This window comes from Culex pipiens, chromosome 2 (assembly GCF_016801865.2).
Source record: "Culex pipiens pallens isolate TS chromosome 2, TS_CPP_V2, whole genome shotgun sequence".
NCBI classification, from domain to species: Eukaryota; Metazoa; Arthropoda; class Insecta; order Diptera; family Culicidae; genus Culex; species Culex pipiens.
The window spans coordinates 90,315,034-90,342,744 of NC_068938.1; the positions used below are offsets into that span (position 1 = coordinate 90,315,034).

General features: G+C 37.5%; 2 protein-coding genes across 2 annotated transcripts in view; both read left to right on the forward strand.

Moving 5' to 3' along the window:
• Positions 1–5,083: 5,083 nt before the first annotated feature.
• Positions 5,084–10,114, forward strand: LOC120416322 (reticulon-4-interacting protein 1 homolog, mitochondrial). Its single transcript, XM_039578044.2, has 4 exons — positions 5,084–5,457; positions 5,678–5,889; positions 5,949–6,283; positions 9,663–10,114. Exons 1-4 carry the CDS (start codon positions 5,187–5,189, stop codon positions 10,036–10,038), a joined length of 1,194 nt encoding a protein of 397 aa, XP_039433978.1. The 5' UTR covers positions 5,084–5,186; the 3' UTR covers positions 10,039–10,114.
• A 12,777-nt stretch (positions 10,115–22,891) lies between these two features.
• LOC120416311 (fatty acid synthase) overlaps positions 22,892–27,711 on the forward strand; it is a 48,901-nt gene continuing 44,081 nt past the window's right edge. The window contains exon 1 of the mRNA XM_039578032.2: positions 22,892–23,098. The gene's annotated coding sequence lies outside the window, so the exon portion shown is untranslated. The remainder of the gene's footprint in view (positions 23,099–27,711) is intronic.

The window sequence follows — 27,711 nt, forward strand, 5'->3', positions numbered from 1 at the left end:
GCCTTTCTGCTCTTGTGTGTAAATTTTTATGCTCGCTCTCCCACTACTACTACTACTGCTACTGGCAATGTTGTTGGTTAACAGTGTTGTCAGATTTTGTTTAGAATAACTACTTTTGTTTACGACTTTTCGCCAAATTTAAACGTATGGAGTTTTTTTTGAAAAGGTCCAAATAACCAAATTTCCAGTTTTTGCTTTTTGTGTATATTTGAAACCACCTTGGGTCAGGGATATTTAAAAACATACAAAAAGCAAAAACTGAAAAATTTAATTTGGTTTATTGGACCTTTTCAAAAAAAAAAAAAAAAAACTCCAGACGTATTCTCGGACGTATTCATTCTGTGAAATTTTGAAAGAAATATTTTGTTTAACACAAAACAAACCTGAAGTTTTTTTTTGAAAAGATCCGATAAACCAAATTTTCAGTTTTTGCTTTTTGGGTATTTTTTAATACCCCTGACTCAAGGCGGTTTCAAAAACACCCAGATATCAAAAACTGGAAATTCGGTTTATTGGAACTTAAAAAAAACTTCAGAAACGATAAAATGAGATCAAGAAAAAATATAAGGACCAAAATTCGGTAATTACATATAAGGACAAAGTAGTTTAACAACTTCAATCTATAAAAACCCGCACTCTGGCGACCCTGCCCAATCGATGCTATTTGCATCTCTTTTGGTGGTTTTTGCTCTCTATTTTTATGCTGTGCCCTCTCTCGCGTTTGCTCTCTCCGCCTATTTGTCGCACCAACACCACCATCCAGTGACTTTTATGTTGCTGGCTGCTGTCAAACTGCAACATGGCAGTAACCGTGCTTAACCCTCTACTGCCTGGTAGTGTGATAAATTATGTTTTGGTTTTAATAATGTTGTTTATTGTTCGTTTCTCTCGAAGGTACACGCCGCGCGGCATTTCAGAATGTGCCGCAGACACTGTTGCCAGCGATTTTCTGCACTTTTGGTGCAATAAAAAACATACCCGCAACAATGCCATGCAATTCGAACAAGAATATCAACAAAAACAAAACGCGCAGTATGGGATTTGACAGCGCGCATTTGCTGAAAGTGCGGCGCGTCGTTTCGAGGCTGGTATGCCGCGTGTCTTTTTCGGGAATACGCGCAATAAATAAATGCATTTCAAGAGTTTGCCTTCCTCACCTCACTGAGGCAAGGCTATAAAAACACTCAGAAAATGAACTTTTTAAATAAGCCTCCAAAATATAACTTTACGTATACATATCGAATCAGAATCAAATCACAGACAAACAGACGGGACACTCGAGTGCTGAACCATCGTCCTTCTAAAACGGTTATTTCAAATGCAATTTTGTTTCGGCATCCACTCACCCGGCGCTGGTGGCGCTGATGTCGTGACAGCTCGCCCGTCTTTGCTCAGTGTGTGTGATGTGTGTTTTAAGTTGAGCGTGAGCACGTGTGAGGCAGCAAATGAAAACAATACAATTATTATGGAATTCAGTTATTCTTACGGTGATACACAATCCCGGCATTGCTGGACAAGATTGGGGCAGTCTTAGTCAGGGTCATATGAGCGGCTGACTAACGAGGACATACCTTTTGCCCCACTATTAACCCGGGAGGCCTCCTCAACAACGCCAATGTTGAGGCTGCTGCTGAGGTGCCCGATACTGCGGAGAAAGTCGGATCCTATGGTGGAGTCATCTCCTTCGGAGCAACCTGATGCTAATCCTTCGTGGACTGCTACTCAGATTGCTGCTGTTGGTCGTCCTTATGGCGATGTTGCGTCGATCGTGGGCGCCACTCAATCTTTTTGGAATCATTGCGACATTTTGCTTTTGTTGTTTGGTGCAACTTAACTGCTCCGTGGACACGTTCCCCGCGGATGCTTCCAAACGCCCATTATGGGGACCAATTCTGGTAGATTTTAATTGGCTTGATTGTCTCATGCATACATTTACATGACACATGACAGTGATGGGTTTGTATTGGCATGTTTGGGTATGTTTGGCTCAACAGGTAGCGCTGGCGTCGCCATGATTTGGTGGTTTGATGAAGAACGATGGATTTCAATAATAATTTGTATGGAGAGTCTCGTCTATTTGTCTGTGATCAAATGCTGAGCAAATGTCTGTGCGTGTGGATGGACGTAGAATTATTTTTTTCTCACTCACTTTTCTCGGAACTGCCTCGACCGATTTTGTCCGGATCAATGTTTTTGGGTTCATCTTTAGGTTCTTTAAGTCTTTTTTAAATTTAATCCGGTTTGGTGCAGTACTTTAAAAGTTATGTTCGAAAAACTGTTTTGGTTGATACAAAAAAGGGTCATTATTTACATAATTTGAAAGCTCCAGCGAATAGCTGTCGGAACGCGTGCACTGAGCGGAAAAATCCGGTTGCAAGCAAGGGGTTGGAAACTCTTAGAGCTATAATTATTATGTCAACCAGTATATCAAAATATATGTTAGTATACTTATTATTTCCTTTACATATCGCCAGTATACTTACCAATATACTGAGAGCAGAGCTGAAAATGTCAGGGGTCATGACGCGAAAATCGGTGACTCTGACTAGAATTTTTGAGATCCATTCACTAAACCGCAAAACCGTGACATAAACAAACCCGACTCAGTCGTGAGTGCCCTAGCTCACTGAGCAGCTGCAATGCGAGGCAGTAGTCGACCAACGCTCATTCGACGTTGCACACACACACATAAAGAAATAAGTTTTTACACAAAAAGTTGGTATTTATGCGTGGAAATGTAATTTTGAATATAAGTAATGGTTGTTTTAAGTGTTTTGCACAGTCTAGAACCATTCAATTGTTTAAAAATAGTCAAAATAGTGTTTAGAGAGGATTTTACGAGTCAGTCATACGACACGAATTGAGTGAGTGTAGCTCATTTTTTCACGTCTCTCATTCTCCAGCAGCCGACCGGCACGAGTCAGGCGGCAGTGGTTGAACGGACACAGTAGGCTTACAGTCACATGCTAGCAGTGAACTAACATTTTGGTTTGCTTCATGTGTACGCTGGGTTGGAAACATTTTGCAGGCCTGACTGAGAGTATCTTAATATACTAACAGTTTATTGCTTTTCGGTTAGTATACTAACAAGTATACTGGAATATCGTTAATATACTCAGTATTTTAAAAAAATATTAGAGTTTCCAGCCCCTTGGTTGCAAGGCTTTTAGGAGGAAGGCAGCAACCACCTTCTGATGGATTAAGTAACGTTTTTTTTAACAACAATAGCTTATAGGTCCCGGCCTTGGTTGTTAGGCCGTTAAGTCATTCCAGGTGTAGGAGTTGTCTCCATGCCATAAGTACAAACAACACACCAAACCAAGCCTACTCCGGTGGAATCGTTGGCGGCGGTTGGACTCGCAATCCAAAGGTCGTCAGTTCAAATACTGGGGTGGAAGGTTCCTTGGAGTAAAAAGAGGTTTGGGTGCTCTCCCCATTCAAGCCATCGGACTCCTAGGTTCGAGCAGAAACTTGCAATAGAGACCACAAAAGACCCGGGGGTCGTTAATGTTAATGGTTTGATTTTGATTTGAGGTTTGAATCAACAAAATTTTTGTTGAATATAATCAACGCCGATTTTGCGTTGAAACAAAACTTGATTTTCTCGATTCCACAAAAGTCTTTTGTTTTTTTGAAAAAGCTGCTATGACGTTTACTGCCGCTCCAATCTAGTCCGTCCCATATGTATTTTTGTCGATTTTGAGATAAACCTAAGAATTGTCTTGTTTTAACATCTACTTTAAGCCTATTTAATAAAAAAGTTATGTTTGTTCTAAAAATTCCAAAACAAAAATCACTTTGGTGCTGTCCCATATGCAAAATAAAGGCAAGTCAGTTCCTTGTATGGAAATGTCTCACAAATCAATAGAAAAAAATTGTGTAATTATTATTTTTATACAGACTATGTACCTAAGTACTAGCAGAACTTCAAAACACATAAAATTGTCATGTTTACGGTATATTTTGAATTTTGTCGATAATCGAAAACCTATCCTGCCTTTTTCCTAATGCTTGGGATAACCACAGTAATAAAAAAAACTACATACCATTGAGCTAATATTCAGTAAAATCAGTACTATTCCTTTTTGAATGAATATCCATGGTCTGGTTCTGGATTAGGTTCCCCTTCCGTTCAACGATTCTGGGTTACTCAATTCAAGGGTTCAGATGATGATACATGCAATCAAATATTAATTTGTTCTGCTACAAAAGGTAAAGAAATAATACAACGTTGCTGGTTACATTTTTGTAGCCAGGAAATTTTCTAAAATCATCTGCCGAGTTAAATTAACCTGAAACAATCAAACTTTTAAATCTTTGATAAAAATAACTTGGAAAACTACCTTAACAAACCAACAAATGACAGGGAAATTTCTGTTGTGAATGTTCAAGCCTACCTTGATAAACAGACAAACTTGCCTTTATTGTTGGATAAATAAAGTCAGGTCAGTCCCAGCACGAAAATTTACCAAATTTACTTTAAAATTTCAAATTTTTTGAGTCAATTTTAGAATAGGGGTACTTTTTGAACCAATGTTGAAATAGTTGTTGAAAAAGTATGTAAAAATTTGTGATTAGAAACGTAAAAAAAGGTGAAACATTTCTTGGGCTTCTCACGGCAATATCTCAGCACTCACTTTTTACATATGGGACGGACTAGATTGGAGCGGCAGTTTAGCGTTGATTCAACAAAAATTATGATTTTCAAATCAACATAACGTTTTGTTGATTCAAATATGCCTTATTTTTCTGCGTGAGTGTATTTGGGAAATATTTTTTTTTAATGCTTGTAAAAGGAATAGCATAACTTAAAAAAAGTGAAAATAAACAGAAATTTTCACAAAAAGTTGCTCTACTCGTTGGTGTACTTGGTTTTAGTAAATTTCAAGGAACACTCCAGATTATCCAGCATCCTTCAAATACGACCGCCTATTAGGCTTAAAATGGGTTTATTTCCCCTAATATGCATAACTTATTAAACTGGCAGCACAGTCTCCAACTGTCAGTCCCATCTCTGTTGATGTCTGTGTTCGTTCATTCATATCATTTCGTAAGATTGTGTGAATTAAAATAAACTTGTTTTTGCTGACGATCAGCACAGCACGAGCGCACTTTCTTTTATCTTCAGTCACTCGCACTGTCCGGAAGTTTTTTTTGCTTTGTCGAATCCGCCTGCCGCTGCCAGAATGTTTCCGAAAAGCTGCGTCGTCTGTGCCACCGGAGTGGCCCGGCAGGTGTGGGGCCGATTCGCGTCCACCGCAACGGGGTCGGTGCCGTCGTGCAGCAGAAAATTGCGCCCGGTCAGTAAGATGAGTGGCTGGCAGATCCATTCGTACGGCGCCCTGGACGAGATCCAGTACAGCGACAGTCTGAAGATGCCGGTTCTGAGATCTCCCAACCAGGTGCTAGTCAAAGTGACCGCCTCGTCCGTAAATCCGATAGACGTTGCCATGATTAGTAAGTGTTTCTTGAATTTTGTTGGTTTGGTTATCGATCCATTTCAGCTGTTATTTGCACTTGTAGAGATGCACTTCATACCACACTGCAATTGCGTGATGCAGGTTTATTAAATATTTCAATGTAGGGATGCTCACAATTTATACAATTAATAGAAATTGGAAAATGGGTTTCAGAGCGACTCTAAATTACGATATTATAACATTCGTTTTTATTCCAGAGGGCTACGGAGCGACCGTGTTAAACGCCATGCGTTGCAAGGATGGAATCGAGTTTCCGCTAACGTTGGGGCGGGATTTTTGCGGCGAAATAGTACAGAAAGGGCTAGGCCTATCGAGCAGGGATTTGGACATAGGTGACGAGGTGTGGGGCGTGGTTCCACTGCAGAACCAAGGAAGTCACGCCGAGTACGTCGTGGTAGATCGATACTGCGTAAGAATGTGTCCCGTTCGTTGAAATGTTTCACCTCGTTTCAACCTGTTTTATTTTAGGTCTCGAAAAAGCCAGATAATCTCAGCAAAATTGACGCCAGTGCGGTTCTGTACGCGGGTCTGACGGCGTGGTCGGCACTGTACTTGACGGGGCACCTCGGTAATCTGATGGGTGCCATTTCACCGGTTGGTGGAGGCCGCGGCAAGAAAGTGCTCGTGCTGGGAGCGACCGGTGGCGTCGGCACGCTGGCCGTGCAGATGCTCGTAGCCGAGGGCGTAGAAGTGTACGCCACATGCTCGACGGATGCCGTCGAGATGGTTCAGCACTTGGGCGTTGATTATGTGCTCGATTACAACGATCCGGCGCACGTGCAGCAGCTGGCGAGTGTCGGAAGGTTAGTGAAAAGTATTCAATTCTTATTTAGGGACGACATTCCATCGCGAACGACGACTGTTGGTATCGAAATAACCAACGAAGGGAAAATCAATCATCGATACTCAAACTCGCAATATCTCTATTCCATTAGTAGTCAAGCACCACAAGAACTATTTTTGTAACAAAAACAAAGAGCCTTGTCTTAATGGTTCTATTTCTAACGCGTCCAAGACCTGGGGGCAGAAGTAGATGTCAAAAATAAAAGTAAGGCAATCCACTTTAACGACCCCCTGGGTCTTTTGTGGGCTCTGTTGCAAGTTAGGGTAGAGTAGTCTAGGGTGGGTACGTTTTTCAAAAAGTTCTCGGATCAAGTTTTAGTATGGTTCCCCTTGTAGGGCATGCCCATAGGGACTTTCATGCCAAATATCAGCGCATTTGGTTGTAAACTGGCTGCGCGCATCAGGGTTAAAGTTTACATGGGAATTAATATGGGAAATTGGAACTTTTTGTTCAAACGCTCCTACAGGTCTGGGAAAATCACGCGCCAACTTCTGGTATGGTCAGGCCTATGGGGAATGGAGCATATGGATTCGTTGTCCCTAGACCTGGCGCATCGGCAAACAATCCGATGTCTCCGGAAACAACGGTTTTCCCTCAAAAAGCATCAAATTTTCCTTAGCATGCTATGAAAGCTTGATGAACACCGAGACGCCATACGTCAGGCAGCTGATGCTTTTTGAGGGAAAACACGTTTGCCATAATAGTGGCTTTGGTTATGGACGCTCCCTTGAAAAGTAATTCATAAATGTTTGATTATGGGGTGTAAAAGTAAATTATGGACAAAAAATACTTTTTCGGTCGTAGGCTGCCATTTACACCAAAACTAATATTTCTTCAAATTTCTTTCGATGTTCCATAGGGATTGAGTTGGGCTACAATGTCCTTTCATTAGATTTGGCCAAAATTTTGAATATACTCAGAATCCAGGGCTGTCTCATTGTTCCCCACTCATTTCAGCCCATGGGAAACAATTAGACACTTTGATTTTTCTTCATTAAACTTTTCAAAAACGATTCGGCGAGTGTCCACGATCCATAAAAAAATTTCCCAAAAAAGTGTCCACGTGGTTTATCTATGGTTCCAAACTGGTGTTTCATGGATGTTTGGAATACAACAAATATGACCAATATGGGTGTCAAACCACATAATTTTCGAAACTGGACATGAAAATTGTAATTTCAGCAAATTTGGACACATCATAGAGTTAAAAATTTCAAACACTCAAAGTCATTCAAATTTAAGGTTGAAAAACTTGTAGTTTATCTTTGGTGCTGGCACTTTTCTGGTACCGAACAAGCACAACTGCAAACAAACATAGCCAACCCAATAAATACGATAATTAATAATTTTGCGTTACGAAACAAAAGAACACTATCGGGATCAAAGATCTAAAGCCTGATCCGGTGGACGTACTGAGTCCAAATTGAAAAAGATTTTTTTTTTCAAAAATGATCACTTTCGAAACACTTTACCCATTAATGCTTTTACTTTCAACATTACTGGCATATCTGAAATCTGAACTGATGTCTGTGCGTGTGTGGGGATGTTGATAATAAATAAAATATGCACTTGATTTTTTTGGCTTTGGATGATCGAATTGTGTCCAGATGTAGACCACTCGACCCGGTTTCAGGTCCTACACTGCCGTTCTACGCATAATTGTCCCATGTTCAAAAAAGGGCAACAGAGAAAAACGCGATTGAAATTTTTCGATCGATTTCTGTGTTTCTACGCATAATTGTCCCGTGGGTTGCTATTCGCCCTATATGTCCCTAATCACCCCGGGTCACATTTTATCACCCTTATTTGTAATCCTCTTACAGCTAAACAGGTAAACAAGATGAAATGCTTCTTAAAATTCATGATTTAGTGATAGAAAATACTTGGTGGGACAATTATGCGTAGAAGTTCAACGATGGGACAAACAGACTTGGTGTTGTTTTCAATGATTTTCTGAACAAAGTACTAGATTTTATGTGTTTTTCTGAAAGTATACTTAAAATTAAGCTTAAAAATGATAATAAGTCAGAATCGTCAAAAAATGACATGGGACAATTATGCGTAGAACGGCAGTACACAGCTTGGTATTGAAAAATGAAAAATTTAATTGTGTCGTTTAAAAGTTATAAAGGTGTAGGTTCTGATCCGGGGCCGGGTCTGATCGCCACGAAAAAGCCGTGTTGAGGTTTGCCATTTTCTTCAAAGGCGGTGTATGTAGGTATTAGGACCTGGCGCTTTCACTTTGAAGTTTGAATAAGATTTAACCTCGATTTAACCTGTGAAATCGATGGGTTTTGATTTTTGCCAGTTTTGAACTTTTATACGATTTTTGAATTTGCCAAAAACCTCATAGGCTTCCAGGAAACAACTTTGCCAAGACATTGCACCTTTGTCTTCACTCTCTTTTGGTAGCACTTTCTGCTACAGCAGTAAAGGTTTAGGTGGCGTCGCGACGATCATGCAACGAGGCAAGCTGATGGTTGCCAGATGTTCTTGATTTTTTTATTCGTAAACTTTTTTTATTAGGTCTTCCTCTGCTATGAATGACAGGAAGGCACCAACCACCTAATGGTGGATTAAGTAACGCTTTCTTTGAAAGTTAAAAAACTTACATCGACGCAGTTGAACCAAATCACTATTCTCAAACCCTAACTATTTCGAAGGTTTTTTTTTTATCTTTTTTCTTCAGTAGATTTACTCGATTCTTCAAACACCCACAAACTCTGTTCCCAACTTTGAATTAATCAGCTGTTGAAAGGTAGTTCACATCTCAGCTTAACATTCCAACGCCCAAGCCTCCCAAAAAAGGTGGAACGGTAACTTCAACTCGCTGGTTCTCGGGCCTAAATCAACCAATCAAGATGATTCGCCTTTCCAGTGATTTGTTCGGATGTCTAGATGATTCTAGAACTTTGCAGAACTTAATTTGATCAAATCTGTAATTTTTGCGATCAAAAACATCGTTCCAACTTTTTTTTGCGTGTTAAAAAAAAATGCCAAAAATTCCGCGGAGGCAGTATTTATAAAAAAGGTGGAACGATGTTTTCGGTCGCAGAAATTACAGATTTGTTCAAATTAAGTTCTGCAAAGTTCTTGAATCATCTAGACATCCTAACAAATCACTGGAAAGAAGAATCATCATTATTGGTTGATTTAGGCCCGAGAACCAGCGAGTTGAAGTTACCGTTCCACCTTTTTTGGGAGGCTTGGGCGTCCGTGTAAGTTGGGCATGCGTTGGGCGTTCCAGTGTTAAGATAGTAACATTACATAAGTAATGCTTAAACAACGAAACGAAATGAAATGAAAAACTATTCTTCAACCACCTCCACTGTTTTCAGATTCGACATCATTCTGGACTGCGCCGGAAAGGGCACCGACTACGCTGGGGCCGTTCCGTGGCGCTTTGAGCAGTACATCACGCTGAATTCACCCGTGCTGAAGAACATCGACGAGAGTGGATTCGCCACCGGAATGTACCAGAATGCGGTCAGCTTGGTGCGCAATAACGTCGCCTCCGTGAGCGGCCAGAACGGACTAGTCAAGTGGGGTTACTTTGTGCCAGCGCCGCAGGGTATCGCCTATCTGCAGAAGCTAGTCGAAAAGGGAAAGCTGCTCCCGATTGTGGAAAAGGTTTTCCCGTTCGAGCAAATGCTCGAAGCGTACTCCCGCGTTGACGCGAAGCACCTTCGGGGCAAAATTGTGATAGATTATTAGATTGTATTTATTTGGATGGCGAGAATAAAGAAAACGACTGTCGAAGACGTTAAACTTTGGTGCTAAGCGTTCGTTATGCGAGTCTTTTTTTTTCATTGTTGTAAATAGATATCCACCGTGAATTCAACGCAGATAACGATATCAATAATTTGCCCAATAAAGGTCGCCGTAGATAGCGAAATTGATTATCACCTGTAATTCAAGCCACTATCACTGACAACAGCTCTGATTGGCTTTCGAATCGCCTGTTACTGACCATCCCACCTATCAACACTGAAGTGTGGCATGACTTTGGTTGAGTTGGAAGATTGCAGCTCACGCCAGCTGGTCATCGTTTTGCGAGAGCGGTTCTGTTGCTAAACAAACAATAATAAAATCAGCCTGCACATTTATTGGGGAAATGGGCGCCGTGATAACACCGATAAGGTCGCGTGGCTCTCTTTTGCATTGGTTTGAGCTGTACAGGTACGAGTGAATGATGGTCACTCATCAACGGAAATTCATTCTTCAATCACGATGATGCCACGCGTACTGTAGTGGAAATGGCAAAAAAGGAAAAGTGATAAGCTCGGCAGATTGTCGTTCTACATGCGATACAGTTATATTTTGGCTAGGTGCGATAAGAACTGGCTTGGCCTCAACCGCCGCAGGATGCAGAGAATCGAGAATCAGCTGATCTGAGCACACCACATGCGCATGAAAATGAACAACTCGTTACAATTTGAATCTTTTCCAAATATTGAGGATTTCTTTGGAGGCCCCCACCCTACTACTCAAGCTACTACTATTTAATTAGCTCAAAAAAAAAATGATGCAAGGAAACGGTATGATTACGTGTGCAGTTTTTTTCAAAAACATTTTGTCTGACCTCTCTACATTCACGTAATTCGACTTTTACTGACACCAACCCGGCTTAAAATCGTGAGTAAATTAGACTTATGTATTACCTATCATTAGGCAATTTACTAAATTTACTAGAACTTCCGTTGTCCTATGTTCAATAAAGGGCAACTAAGAAAAACGTCACCGATTTCTGGGTTTCTACGCATAATTGTCCCGGGGTCCCTATTCACCCTATATGTCCCTGATCACCCCAGTTAGCATTTTAGCACCTTTATTTGTTATCCTCTTGCTTTACAACAGATAAACAAGACGCAATGCTTCGTGAAAGTAATGATTAGTAGTAAAAATTCAACGAGCATGAGCATGGCTGACTGCACAAATTACCAGATGTCGTGCCTTCTGATCAACGATAATATAGGAAGGGCTTTTAAAATCACAAAACAATTAATGCAATTTAAATTAAAGCACAAAAAACTACAATCACTGAAAATGACGTTCGAAACACGAATAATCCTGCAAGGCAAGCGTGCTGCCCCTCCATTCATAATCGACTGAGTCAGGCAAAATAATTGCTCAAAATACCATTATAATGAAAAAAATATGCAATCTGAGATTCAATCCGAGACCTCATTCACTGATGTAGTTTTCGAGATACAGCCCTTTTAAGATGTTACATCCGATTTTCAATAAGAAAACCAAAACAATCTATAAAATTTTGCATTTAAAAAATATGCAATTCGAGATAATGATGTTTTTGCTTCATATGACTGTCAAGTATCTCTGGGCCAAGTTTCAGAAGATTTGCTGATGTAGTTCTCAAGATACAGCCATTTTAAAATGTTATTTCCGACTTTTTCAAAGAAAAACTATAAAATCAATAAAATTTCAGCACTTTAAAGAATATGCATTTCGAGATAATGATGAATTTTGCTTCATATGACTGTCAATAACATAACGGAAATAACATTTTAAAATTGCTGTATCTTGAGAACTACAGCAGCAAACCTTTTGAAACTTGGCCCAGAGATACTTGACAGTCATATGAAGCAAAACACATCATTATCTCGAATTGCATATTTTTTGAAATGCTAAAATCGTATAGATTGTGTTGGTTTTCTTATTGAAAATCGAGTGTAACATCTTAAAAGGGCTGTATCTCGAAAACTACATCAGCGAATGTTTTTCATTTTTGCACAGAGGTGCCATATTTTTTCATTATAAGGGTATTTTGAGCACCGTGCAATTAATACTAATCACTGAAAAAAATGACGCTCGGAACAAGAATAATTCTGCAAGCAAGCGCGGGACAAACAGACTCGGTGTTGATTTTAAAGAGATTTCCAAGAAAGTACTAATTTCAATATGTTTTTTTTTCTGAAATTCGCAATTCGCAATTCGCAATTTTCAGTGTAAGAACGGGCCTTGACCGATCTTATGCACTAGGTTCCCGACGAACACGCACTGCCCTTACACCTACATCTCACCCTTGCTCTGAGTCAGTACGAGCAGCACGCTAGAACACGCTTTGAGTGTTCGTGCCAGGCATGCACACCTTCTTTTCCGGTTACGCATTTTAACTCGGCCGGGGGTGGTACATTACGTAGGGTTTGATGTAAGTATAAGCGCCTAACCATTCATTGTGTGCCTATCAACTTTCTTAAAGCAAAAACTGTTTTATTTTTAGTTTGAAATCAAAAACTAATTGTTATTTTACTGTGTATTGTTTTCTCCTGAAATCTTTCCTAGTGTTGAGTCGTGTTTATCTGTTGCTATTTCTTTTGTCGCGGTGTTTTGTTACAATATTTTGGTCCTAAGCATTTTAGAAAAGTTTATCAAAAATACAATAGTAATATTTGTGTTAATCCTTTAATCATTCCATAAATTGAGTAAGGGCTCGAACCTCACTTGCTTAAGAAAAAGGTGAAGTTTCAAAACAATGGACAGTGAAAGAAATATACTATGTAAAGAATCAATAGTAAAAGAAAGATAGTAGAAATTAGAAATTATTCAAATAGATAAATAAAGAAAATGCACATGATAAACAAAATTGACATCGCTGCCAAATTAAGGGAAAGCAGACAGTTTGTTACAGCAGCATCAATTGGTAAAATAGAGTGGAAAAGTGTTGAGAAATAAGAGAATCAAATAAGTAAAATCGAAATCAAATAGAGGATAGTAAACAGAAGTCGTTCAAGAAAATCAGTGAAACAAAATAAACAGAAGATAGCTATTAGTTTAAATGGAAAGAAGAGAAACCCCGTTCTGCGATGCTCAGGTACATCCACAGCAGTTGACTCAACATACTGCGAATCCAAACAATACCGTCTACAATCACAAATTACTTCCCTTTCCCACATTGACGCGCCCCTTTCTTCTAGCCGTCTCTACTCTGACCCTCGCTGGTCAAAGGTTTACGAGTCGTTTCCACAGGCCACCAGCTAGGTTACACCTTGTCATCATGATGACTAAACCAAGCCAACGTGGAGGTAAGAAAATAGGACACTTGCAAGGAACCAGAGCCATGCTGTTTTGTCCAGCACTACGGATGTAGTTGGGCTCCTTCCAGGATGTTCCTCGCCTGGATGTGTCAACCGACGAATATCATCAGTATCATGCACCCTTGGCCTGCAATTTCAATATGTTTTTTTTTTCTGAAAGTGAACATAAAAATGCAAAAAAGTCAGAATCGTCCAAAAATGACATTGGTATATGCTTAGAACGGCACAAAATTTCTCCAATACGAAGAAAATTCTTAATTCACCAAAATAAAATTTTAAAATTTTAAAAATGCTTTGCAAATTCTACATAAACATAAATATCAACATCAACTTTGAACAAAACTGTGAATTTAAAATTATCCGAAGTTCGATTATCTAAAGGTTTCCAAAGAACATTAAATAATCGAATCACGTTTTACACACACTCCCAAACTCAGATATAGGTTATTGCGAGGGTTATTGTGTATTTTGGTAACTCTCCAGATTTTATTTTTTTTAATTTTGTGTTTTTTTTATTTCAATAAAATTTTGTCCATGCATTCCTTACTTCCATACAAGGATCCAGGTTCCGTACAATTTTGCGGGATTGTTATACAAAATAGAAATCTATATCTTAAAATAAAAAAAAACTGATCGATTTGGTGTGCTGCTATTTTTTAATAAGAAAAAAAAACACTTCATAAAAAACATATAATAACTCACTCGAAGGTACAATTTAGGGAGCTTTCTTTTATTACGTAACGCAGTAGGGGGGAGGGGGGGGTCGGAGGCCGTGTTACGCTCCATACAAAATTTTTGAAATTTGTATGGAAATTTTGTTACGAGGGGGGGGGGGAGGGGGGTCTAAAAGTCCGATTTTTCGCGTTACGTAATAAAAGAACGCTCCCTTATAATGCATCGATCAAAGTTCAATCGAATTATAAACTTCAGTGAAAAACTTTCATTTACGTAAAGCTCACATCCCCGACCAGTCCGGTACGGTAAACGTACATCACGGGTTACGTGGTTCAATGTGACTTTCGAATGTCCATACAGAGCACACGTCTTCCAGAGGAGAGTACGATGGCAAATCTAGCCTGATAATCGATCTGTGCGCTATCAGCCGAGCGCGCGGCTGACGTCGAATAAAAAAAACGGCTCTGCATTGTAAACAAAACACCCAATCAGCAGGGAACGGCAACGTGTGTGCCCGAACAGAACGTCACACCGTTTGTAAACACTGGATTTTGTGCTTGCATATGAAAATCTGCCCTTCAGGCCGCCTCCGTCAACAGTTGGCTGGATCCGACATCCGCCAATCGATGCCTTTTCCCCTCGTGGGGGTGACTTTCGTTGAGGGGTTGAACTACATAACTTGTTGTAGGTTGGAGAGTCCGTGGGAAAAGTTCTGTGGGTTTGAAGCACATATTGTACAATTTAATGTAAATTGATTGAAATTCGTTGAAAAATACTGCTTAACATATTTGGTCACATCCAAATGGACCTTGCTTTTTTGAACAACCATGCGTTTCCACCTTCAAGTAGTAACATACAAGTAATTCGGTAAAATTTCTATGGTTTTGTAGTACAATGGATTATTTTTTCAAATAAATTTTGAGAGTATTATAATAGATAGGCAGGCACAATACTTTGAAAAAACTGACTTAGATATGACAATTTAAAAATAACTTATATGGGCAAAGACTAGTAGTGTGAGTCCCGCGTGGATGACGAAGACCAATTTTTAAAAAGTTTACTTAAAGGAGCGTTCATTTATTACGTAACGCAAAAAATCGCATTTTTAGACCCCCTCCCCCCTCGCAACAAAATTTTCATACAAATTTTAAAAAAATTGTATGGAACGTAAAACGACCTCCGACCCCACCTCCCCACAACTGCGTTACATAATAAAAGGACGCTCCCTTAACTAAATGTATGACGAAGGCTTATTTTAAAAATAATTATTTAAAAAACATAAACATTATTTTGTAGTTTTCGTATGGAATACACAAATTTTATTTTAATGATTTGTGTGAATGTGTAAAAACAAATATGAAAACTAAATGAGCAACTCTCTACGAAATCGGCCGATTTCGACAATTTTTATTTTTTGTATTTTTTTATTTGACTTAAACTTTGTGGGGCCTTCCCTATGACCAAATAAGCTATTTTGCGTCATTGGTTCACCCATACAAGTCTCCATACAATTTTGGCTGCTGTCCATACAAAAATGGTATGTAAATATTCAAACAGCTGTAACTTTTGAGTAAATTTTCTGATCAATTTGGTGTCTTCGGCAAAGTTGTAGGTATTGTTGAGGACTTTTGAGAAAAAAAGGTACACGGAAAAAAAATTGCAGATATTTTTATCAACTTTTTTTTCACTAAAACTCAATTTCCCAAAGCACTTTTTTTCGAGATTTTTTGATATGTTTTAGGGGACAAAATCCGCAACTTTTGAGCCATAGAGAAACATGGTCAAAAATCTGCCGCCAAGTTATGCATTTTTGAAAAAAAACAGTGATTTTTGGAAAAAATCGAAGTTTCATGCAAAAACAAGTTTGACATTAATTTTTAATGCAAAATTGAATTTGCAATCGAAAAGTACTTTACAGATTTTTTGATAAAGGGCTCCGTTTTCAAGATATAGTCACCGAAAGTTTGATTTTAGCGAAATATTTGCAGTTTTTCAATTTTTAAAAATAGTGACCATAAGTGACCATTTCTAAAAATATTTTTTTTGAGAAGTTCAGAAAATTTGCTTAAAAATTGTCTAAGAAGCATTGAAGATTGGACCTCGAGTTGCTGAGATAGAGCCACTTTAAGAAAAAAGAAACACGAAAATTGAAGTTTTCTTAATCTCACCAAAATAACCCACCATTTTCTAATGACGATAACTCAGCAACTAATGGTCCGATTATCAATGTTAAAACATGAAACACTCGTGAAATTTTCCGATCTTTTCGAAAAAAATATTTTGAAATTTTTTTATTCAAGACTAACATTTTAAAAGGACCAAACATTGAATATTACGCCCATTTAAAATGCTAGTCTTGATTTAATTTTTTTTTCCAAAAAATACTATTTTTTCAAAAATTCATAACTCGGCGGCAGATTTTTTGACCATGTTTCTTTATGGCTTAAAAGTTGCGGATTTTTGTCCCCTAAAACATTTAAAAAAATCTCGAAAATCAAAAATACGTATTTTGGGAAATTGAGTTTTAGTGAAAAAAAAGTTGATTGAAAATGTGAAAAATTTTTAATCCGTGTACCTATTTTTTTTCTCAAAAGTCCTTAACAATACCTACAACTTTGCCGAAGACTTGGTGTGATCAGAAAATTCACTCAAAATTTACAGCTGTTTTAATATTTACATACCATTTTTGTATGGACAGCAGCCAAAATTGTATGGAGACTTCTATGGATGAACCAATTCACACAAAATAGTTTATTTGGTCATCGGGAAGGCCCCCCAAAGTTTGAGCCAAATCAAAAAATACAAATAAAATCCATTTCCGGTTTTGGTAGAGAATTGCTCAAATTTCAAGCCTTCTTTTAAAAAATTGTTACCAAAAAGTATCAAAAAATGCTTTATACATAATTGCAAATGTATTACTTCAAATATTAACGAAAAATTTCGAAAATATTTGTATTTGTATTTGTAAATCAATTTCACAAGTTTTTTTTAATGAAAAAAAAAAAACAATTTAGGTAAAAAGCCGTTACAAATATTTTTTAATGTTTATGCCCCATTCAAAAATGGTCCGAAAAATCTGGGGCAAAACAATTTTTTTTTCAAGAAACTTTCAAATTTCAATGGAATTAGAAGTCTAATCAACTGAGAACAATCTAAAATGTCCTATTCTGCATTGATAATCATATCTCCAAAAAAGTGTAAACGTGGTTTGTGGATGGTCCCAAAACATCTTGAACAAAAAAATATTGCTTTCGAATTTTGTTTTATTTTATCACTCAAATTTTTATGTTGACTGTCTAAATTACCAAATGCATTTTGGTAATACTTTATCACCGCCATTTTCGATTATCCGAAGTGATTTTTTTTTTTCAGATAAGGGTCGTTCCATCTGAAGCGGAACAGCATTTGAAAATTACCCTCTCCGATCCTGCTCAAATTTGGCAGGGCTGTTGATACTATCAAAACCTGCAAGAATCCCGAATTTCATCCAAATCGGACCACCCCCTCCATTTTTGTACCTCCCCAAAAAATCGACTTTTTGGCGATTTTTGACCAAACCTCCTAGTTTCAAACGACGATAACTCAGGAACCACAAATCTTAGAGGGTCGGTCTTAGACTCAATTTTGAAGGAAATTGGACGTAGAATCCATTTCCGTGATCAAAATGTTGATTAATTTATTTCTTCTACCTGTATTGCGCAATTGAAAACTTGAAACGGCCGTATCTCAAAACACCCCAACTTATTTTTTTGATTTGACCTCACCATCGTGTTCCCCGGCCAATTTTACATAAGAATCACTTATCGACAGAAATGAATATGTTTCGTTCCAGAGATATCGAATTTTAATGTTTTGTGTTTTCGAGATTACCTACATTAGATTCATTCGCCGCATCTGCTAGAAGCACACAGGCGGGCTGATCAATAACTGCTACCTGGCCATTTATTGTAATAATATTTCATCATAAATAATCTTTATCAAATTGGGCAAAAATTGACTGTATAACACTGTAGGAAACTGGAGTTTAATCGCGAATGTTTATTAGCTCAAAAAAATTAATTAAGTGAATTTCTGTGCTAACCCACAGGACAGAGCAATAACGACACACAGTAAAGGACAGAATTGGATTCCGACGGAGCGAGCAGGAAAATGCAATTAATCTTGTTAGTAACACTGAACAATGAGTGCACGATACATTAGTGAGTAAAAAAATATGAACTAAAATTAATAAAATTTGTTGATAAGTTGTACTCTAGTGAAGGACGATCACAAGGAGCAGGAAAAGGATTTCTGGAAAGTATAAAACTGAAAAATGTAAGAAACTCACAAAGTTTGATCTGCTGCAAAGCGGCTAATTCCCCAAATTTAGTTGCGATGATTTCGACACCGTCCGAACAACAGTATTTTTTTCTTATATCATTTTTGGATTCTTTCAATCAAATGGAGCTGGCTCACAATATAAAAATTGAGTTAACATGATCAATCTTTTAAACCATAAATCTGATTTACCAAATTATGGTAAAGTGTCAATAATAAACTATAATAAAAATAGTAATAATAAAACATTTGGGCTTTTTGCTGAATGACACTATTTTGCTACCGCCCATGATAAAGGCCCTAGTCATGGCCTCGGAGGTACTCTAAAACGGTTAGGAACACGTAAAATTACCCAATACATTTTCCTTTCACAAAAATAGATTGATCAAGGTAGGGGAACAGCATCTAATTCCAGCGTTCCTCTAATGTTGCCATATCAGCGCTTTGGCATTCAATTACAGCTGATTAAAAGCGTTTTCAACTGAAATCGAGTGATAAATAGCTCAATAATAAGTGAACAAGCAAGTTTCTATCAAAAGTTTTGCAAAATTTGTGGTTTAAATAGTGAAAATCAGCAAATTGGACGAAACTAGAAGCGAGGACTTAACCTGCCATACATACTAGAATTTCTAGGTATTAGCTATATGAATAAATATTTGGTAGCAGTTATTGATCGGCCCGCGTGTGTGCTTCTAGCAGATGCGGCGAATGAAGCTGATGTAGGTTATCTCGAAAACACAAAACTTTAAAATTCGATATCTCTGGAACGAAACATATTCATTTCTGTCGATAAGTGATTCTTATGTAAAATTGGCCGGGGAACACGATGGTGAGGTCAAATCAAAAAAATAAGTTGGGGTGTTTTGAGATACGGCCGTTTCAAGTTTTCAATTGCGCAATACAGGTAGAAAAAATAAATTAATCAACATTTTGATCACGGAAATGGATTCTACGTCCAATTTCCTTCAAAATTGAGTCTAAGACCGACCCTCTAAGATTTGTGGTTCCTGAGTTATCGTCGTTTGAAACTAGGAGGTTTGGTCAAAAATCGCCAAAAAGTCGATTTTTTGGGGAGGTACAAAAATGGAGGGGGTGGTCCGATTTGGATGAAATTCGGGATTCTTGCATGTTTTGATAGTATCAACAGCTCTGCCAAATTTGAGCAGGATCGGAGAGGGTAATTTTCAAATTTGCACTTTTTCGTGCACAGTTGAGATGGAATGACCCATAATTGAGAGGCTTAAAAACAAATTTCACAAAGCTTAACATTTTTAACGGTGCATTCATTGCAAATTTTTCTTTGAACTTGAACTTCAAAAGCCGGTTCCATCATATGTTTGCTCTTTTTTAAATTTTATTCTCCGAGAGCAAAAGTTTCTCTCTTTGCTGCTTTCCAATCAATCACAAATTTTGTGATGATGATATTTAGTAGTTTTTATAAAAGTTCTTCTTACATAGCAGCATTTTGGATTCTCGAAGTTCTGGTAGAATAACAAAGTCTAACAGAAAATAATATTAAATTATTCCCATTGTTACCACGAATTCAAAAAGTAACAAGAGCATTGTTATGCTCTCGTAAGAGCAAAATATCCATCAGGAGAAGCAATCGATGGATGCTCTGAAAATTTCTCTCATCTCTCAAATCTCCAGAGAGCGGGAGAGCGATCACGCGCGAGTATGTGTTTTCCACGCGCGCACGTTTATATGAAATCCAAACATCCCATTGGATATCGCGCCGGTGGTCTGACATCGGACCACTCGCACACCCTTTTCGGCGAACCACTTTCGGAAATTGAACCCCTTCTCACTGCGTTTTGGTTGAATATTATTTTAAAATTATAATGTTTAAACAAATTATAAACTTCGTTGCATTTTTTATCAATGCCAATTTCTTTCTCGTCAAAATATCAAGCTAATGAGAACGTTCTTCAGCTCCCGGTGCTACGACTGCTCGGTTTGCAGTTCTGGGGTTATCTGATGGCAAATTCAAAATGGGACAAAACATTTTCTACAACAAAAGACACCTCTTCGACTGAATTGTTTGTAACGGCTTTGGAACTATAGCTGAACATCGTACGATCCTTATGTACTGTTCGCACATTGGTGTCGTTTCTCTCTCTCTAGCACATGGTGACCGCTCAACCGTGTTTGCCAATCTAGCTAAATGACATGATGTTATACAAATTTATTCGCTCACACTTTTCGGCTCTCACTCTCTCTTTTTTCATCTACTCTGTTTGTGCAAGCCAACCCGTGTTATTGGAAAACTCCGCTCACGTTCAGGAGAAGATCACGTTTCGATGCGTGATGAGATAAGTAGTGGTATTCGTTGAAGGTGAATATTTTTCAACTTAAAAACTAAAAGGATGGAATAATCGCAAACAAATCTTTTTCGCTTGCGAACTTTCTTCACATGCGAAAGAGAGAGGAGGTGAATTACGCAGAAGAAAATCGCTCCCAAACTTCTTGAAAAAAAAAAAAACAATCTGTTGATGATTTTTTGTGAATTTCCATTTTGTCTTGATAACGTCCTGTTAGTGACGATACCCGGTCCGAGCCGGGGTTTGAACCCCGATCTACCGCTTACGAGGCGGAAGCGTTACCACTGGGCTACGTGGCTCGGTTATCCGCAGAAAGTGACTGGTCATTTTTCGACGTGTGACGTTATACTTCCGCAGTTTCTTTTTTTTTTTTTGAAAAGGTTTAATAAACCAAATTTGCAATTTTTGCTTTTTGGGTGTTTTTTTAATAGTTGTTAAATACCAAGTGACTGTTTTGTAATGAAATTTGATGTTTTGCAACCCTGACAACTAACACACAGAAACACACAACACATGGCTGATATACAGCCTTGCACACAACATACCACCTTGTAAACCAGGGGTGACCAAAGTATGGCCCGCGGGCCAAACGTGGCCCGCGAGGTGATATTTGGTGGCCCGCGGACCCATTTTGAATGATCATTTAAAATGGCCCGTAGACCACTTGTAAAGTGATTTTATACTTTTTCAAAAATAAGGTTTATTTTAAACTTTTATATGCTTTTTTTTATTTTTTGTTAATTAAAAAAACCTATTATTTATATTGTGATCCCCACTTTAGGATACAAATAATTTGTTCAAAAAATTTTATAATTAAAACAATTTCACACGTTTCAATGTACGTGGAACTAGTAAATATCGTCAAAATGTTCATCAAACATTTTTGGAAATATTTAAAAAAACGTTCAAGTTTGACTTAGAATTCTGTAATGGTTGCAAAAATATAAGTTTTCTTCATTAATTTGCAAGCCATAATGACCCTTTTATGAACTGACCCTCAAATTTACATTGCACTTCAGGATTCGAACGTAGATAACGAATCTGATTCACTACCAACTGATTCAGGCAGACAAACGGACGATCAAGTTTGTTGCAAATATTTTACAAAGCTTTCGGAGCAAAAAAATATTTTCAAAAAACTTTAAAAAATAAAACTTAAATGCAATCAGCTGAAATTTATTAAATATGCATTCCTTTGCATTCGAGCATGTTGGGGTTTACTAAAAATAATTTGAATTTTAGTGAATTTTCGATAAAATAAATAAATGTTTTTTCGCTAGATTGGTTTATTTTGTCGAATCTTATTTTTTTTAAATGATTGCAGTTTAACTATACGGAAGCTAAAATCATTTTCTTACAATTTTTTTCATTGAAATGTTGAAATTCTGTCTCTCAAAGATTTTTCATTAGCCACACTTTACTTATAGATATAATTACGCCGTTAGAAGAATTGTTCAACATGTAATGTAACCATTTTCGATACATAAAAAGAAAACTTTTTTTTTGAAAATTTCGGCTAAAAACTTTTTTTTCAAATACCTGAAACAATAAAATAAACAATACCGATAGAAAACCGTTATTTTGTGGTTTCTATTATTTTGAATTGACTTTTTTTAAATAACAGAAATTAAATCTTTTGAATTAAAATAGCGCAATTTATTTTTTTAAAACCTTTTTTGAAAATTTGGCCCGCAAGCTCATTTGAGCTTCAAATTTGGCCCGGCCTCCAAAAACTTTGAGCACCCCTGACCTATAAGCTGTTGTCTTCCATATGTTTATAGGTCCTTAAAAAAACTAGAAATATTGAACCAAGTCTTTTCTTGATTTGTTTAAACTCATAGTTGAATAACTCTCGCCAACTTGTGGAAACGCATGGTGAGCGTAGCTACGCTCAAGTGCATATCGAACGGCAAAAAACATCTCGAAAAATGCGTCATCCGCTCTCGCTCGGGTGAAAAATGATATCGTATGATTTTCCATTCTCTCACATTTCTCTCCCTCTCACACACCGTGCGGTTTTTCCCCTCTGTTCTCTCTCAGCACATTTCCTATGCAGAGCGTTGGATATCAACGTTCGCTCGGGTCTGCTTTCTGGTCTGACCTGGGGTAGGGAAGTTCTTCGAGGGAACTCCGTTCACCGACTAGCAGGCTGTGCAATTTTCCGTCAGCTTTTTATTACTCAGACGTCGCTAACCGAGTGTGGTGGTGTGTTAGGTTTTTCCTCCCCGGAATTTCACAACAAGTCCTAGAAGTGTTGTATTATGTTCTAACAGTTGTTGAAAGATCGATAGAATACGTGTTCTATAGTTAAACCTGTCGGGTTGGGAATTTAACAGCAAAGGGTTAAGTTGAGTTCCAAGATTCAGGTCAATCAATAGCAGACTAATAAAATAAACGAAAAGCAAGGTAGGTCCAAAAAGGTTCATCTTATTTTCAACCTGATTCAATTTTCTGAATAGTTTAAGAAGTTTTTAAAACTAGATGTGTTTATTTAATTAAATAAGAATAGAGTTAAACTCATAGTGTCTATACAAAAAAAAAACCTTTCTTCCTCCAAAGAAATACTCCACATCAAATGGAAGCAAAATCGATAATCACACGTTTTGGCTAGACGGTCGCAAACGCCGCCAAGTGAAAGCTCCTACCACACAGACGGCAGTGTGGGGAGGAAAATAAATTTTCCATTCGCACCACCCACAGCCGGTCCTGTGTTGGGCTAGGGAATGGTGCATGGCCGGCCAGAAAAGCACTCTGCCCTTTCGCCGCAGCCAATCCATTAAACAAGAATAGAAGTAACATTTTAAAAAAGCTCTCATAAATTAACTATTCTTTCTTTCTACAATGAATACTGACAAATATGACGTCGATCAGCGTTATAAATATGCAGTCGCTAAATGGTTCATCATGAAAATTACTCCTGTTATATTTTATTACGTGTTTCATCCCAGTAGGTGCAGGTTTTTTTTATATTGTTCGTTCTCAAGGACAGGATAAACCGTGTGTAACGTGTGGTGTGAGCGTTTTACAAGTCAAAATAACCGTGCTAGGCCATCCCAACAGTGCTTCACATGAGTTGGACATTCCACTGGTATGAGCAAAACTGAAAATTCGTTGATGTGAAAAATCCTGATCATATCAAGAACATGAACACATGAACGAAAGTTGTGCACATGTTTGTCTACTTCGGGGGTGTCCAACTTTTTTGATCTGATTTTCTGAAGCAGTGGCGGGCCGGAACTAATATTTTATAAAAGTTGAAAAAGAAAGCAAATTTTATTCATAAAATTAACTTTATTAGGTTAAAATATAAAGAAACTAATGTTCCAAATAAAATTCATGTATCTTGATTTAAAAAAAAATACAAAAAATACCTTCAAAAATTTGTTTTATTTGATATTTTTTACGTTTTGTTGATTGCAATAACATATCCTGATATAATTAACTTAAGAAACATTAAATTTCATTTTTCCATGCAAATTTCTTAAAGTTCAATTTCTTCATCACAACAATACACAAAACATTCAATACGTCATGAAGAAATTCAATGAAAATAAATTTGGATTAAATCTTCTTTACAAAATACACTTTTTTCGTTGCTGTGCGCCTTTATTGAAATATTTTACAGAACACTTTAAAATGACTTTAAAAACACACTCAATTTAAAAAATGTAAAAAATATATATATTTAAAAGTGTTTAATAACTATTTCCTCAAATATGAAGTTTAAAAAAAATATATGTTCGCTCATTGATTTTTTGACTTTTTTTATATTTAAAAAATATTTGCAGCAATATTTATTTTGATTATGATTAATTTGCTTTTTTCCAAACGCGACTATATCACTGAAAAGTTGTTCTGAAAAATAAATCATTTTCTGATTACTCATTTATTAAAAAATCAATATTAATCAACTGCCCATGTTCGCATAAATGTCCCATATGCAAAATCAGCAAGCTAAAAAAAACGCATTTGAAATTTGTCCCATACATAAGGCTACGTGTTAAGTTTTCGCGAAAAAAATGGATTTCGTCTTAATTTCTAGAACAAAGTTCTGTATGTTATAGGCTCTTTTGAAAGAGCACACAATTTTGAACCAAACTGAATCAATAACTCGAAATCGTCGAAAATGCATATGGGACATTTATGCGATCAGGGGCAGTCAAGTTCCTTAAAAAAAATCAATTTGAAGTGAACTCAGTGAAAACTAATAAAACAAAATTAGTGTCTTTCTGTACATTTTTAGACAACAATCCAAGTTTTCCTGATAGGTATTTCACATTTCAACGAATTGGATAATTTTGTTTTCTTGTGCCATTTTCAGTTTAATAATTGATTCTGAAAACATCAAAACAGAAATAAAGTTTAAGTTTTTTTTTAATTTGAAACAAAATAATTAATTTTAAACACAAAAGCAAAATTCAAATAATACGTTAAATTAGCAAAATGTTATTGCAAAAGCAAAAAAAAAAAAACTAAATGTTCCTATTAAAATTTTGTACAGTCCAGAAGCCTCAACTATCCAAAGTGACAATTATCCAACGGTTTGTACAAACAATTTTTTTTTCTTTTTTTCTTGTTTTTTATTTAAACATTAAATTTGAGTTCTGCCACCCCATTTTAGTCAAATTTGAACAGTTGATTGCCTATTAAAAAATAAAATGTGTTTTTTCAATATTTCTTAACCGCCATATTGGCCGCCATCCTGGATTTAAAATTTTAAAATCACTCCAGCGTAGTTCAGGGGTCATACTTAAGCTCGACAATCAATAATAAGACAACGAAAAAGAGTGCCTAATTGGCAAAGGGAGTGCGTGGTAGTAAAAAAAATATTCGGAGTGAAAAGTGATTTTTTTTTGATTTTCAAAGCCCTCCCTATATTATCGTTGATCGGAAGGCACGGCGTCGGGTGGATTGTGTTTAAATTTTTCGAATAAGGTTTTATTTTTTTGCGTTGAAAAATGATCGAAAGACGCACTGACATTGTGGAACGTCGAGATAATAGTGGAGAAAAATAACTGTGTGTGAGTGATTTTGTGTGTTAACCAGAAAGACCTTCCCATAGCATCGTTGCTCGGAAGGCTCGCCGACGGGTCTGTTATGAAAGTCCTCCCCATAGATTCGTAGCTCGGGAGACATCGAAAAGCCAATACCTTATCCTACTAACCCAAAAAAAAAAATATTCACGTGATGCTTGAAGGAGATGCTGTGGATTCAACGGTCTCAAGCGGTATCAACAAGTATATAGCGAAAAACTATGTGCTTGATGAGTCTGCAACTTCAACTATCGGACTAACATTCCTCCCTTTCGTTGAACTGCAGGCTTCTTGGGAGGGCGCCGGTATTGACTAATAAAGTAGGGATCTTCAGAGGTTAAACAGTGAACGGATGGTTGGCTCCCACTGATCATTTTTGATTCATTGTTTAACTTCAGCTGATCTGTCAATAACGGAGTAGCAGCTCATTGGCAGTCAACCATGCTCATGCTCATGCTCATTCTCACAATCAGTAATAAGACAACGAAAAATATATTTTTTTCGTGATTCGATTATCCGAAGTGACTTTTTTTCCGAGGCCTTCGGATAATCTAGTCTGGACTGTAATTAAAATGTGAAAATTTGATCTCAAGTTTATTTTTATAATTTAGACGCACATCTAATTTAATAAATATTTCATAAACAGCTTAATGGGCCAGTCATAGAAATATTGTGAAAAGCCGTCGCGGGCCGGATCCATCCTGCGGGCCGGACGTTGGGCAGGCCTGGCTACTTCTTCAGTGGTTAAAACCATCGTGCGTCTCCATCAGAAAAGGTGGATCTAAATCTAGCCTCAACGGTAAAAGTTTCCAAACTGCCAAGATCTAAAAAAACTACGGCAACAACGAATCTTTCGATCCAGTCAAAAGTTGCTGTTTAGTGATAATCTGAACAATGTAACACTCCAATTTGATTTCGGACAGTTTCTTTATGGAAATTGATTTGTAGTCCACACTGTTTCACTTGTAAAGTCACGCATTCGGTACAGTCCAGACTCGATTATCCGAAGTTTTTGGATAAATTTCACTTCGGATAATCGAATCACGAGAAAAATGTTATTTTTTTCTGCTCAAACTCAATTTGTAACAGTCTTGTCACTCTGTTTTTTTTTTGCAATCCAACTCAAGCTGTCCGCGTCGATTGCATAATGGCGCGTTATTGCATCGTACTGATAAGAGAGCATTGCTGGACGAACTATGCATCTAGCAACTGCCGGTGGCCGAGTCCGGACTGATTCACACGTATTTGATCAACACAATATCATGCATATGGCCTGACCAACGCACACACACACACACACTCACCTAAAAAACTGAACCCAGAGGTTGCCCCGGTGCGGATGATGTTCCTTCGAACACTTTTCAAGGACAAACAAAACGCAACTCAAAGTGAAGAGTCTATAGCGAGCGAGAGAGATGATGAGCATTGCGCGACGTAGGACTCGTGTACAGAGATTAACAAGAGGATGATGGCGATGTGTTCGATTTGTGCCATCGAGAAGACGGGCGCGTGTCTGGCCGGTCAGTCAGCTCAGTCGCAGCTGAACCCCAGAATATAGCGTGTGTGGAGACGTGTTCTAGTTCTAGCCATACGTATTACATCAATCATCAGCCGCAATCCGCAATCAGCCGGTTATTCTAACAGGTTGCATGGAACCTGATGTTACCTTCGGATGAACAGATTCGCATCCAGCTTAGAATCGCGTGATACTTGCTGGGAAGGATGAAATTGAAAACTAATTATATTTGCTTCCTGTTCCATAGGAATAATTCTAATACGATTTGTTGACTACTATATCGTGGTCGTGTGATTTTTTTGATCGTGATCGTTTCCTTTCAGGATCCGATTACCTAATAATGGGAATGTATTCAACAGCGGGATCTTGTGAAAACGACCTGTGTTACGTTAACATCAAATATGACAAGATTTGTAATTAACTATCACTGAACTTAATGTAGTTTTCCTCTGGCCTCCTTTTGACTTGAC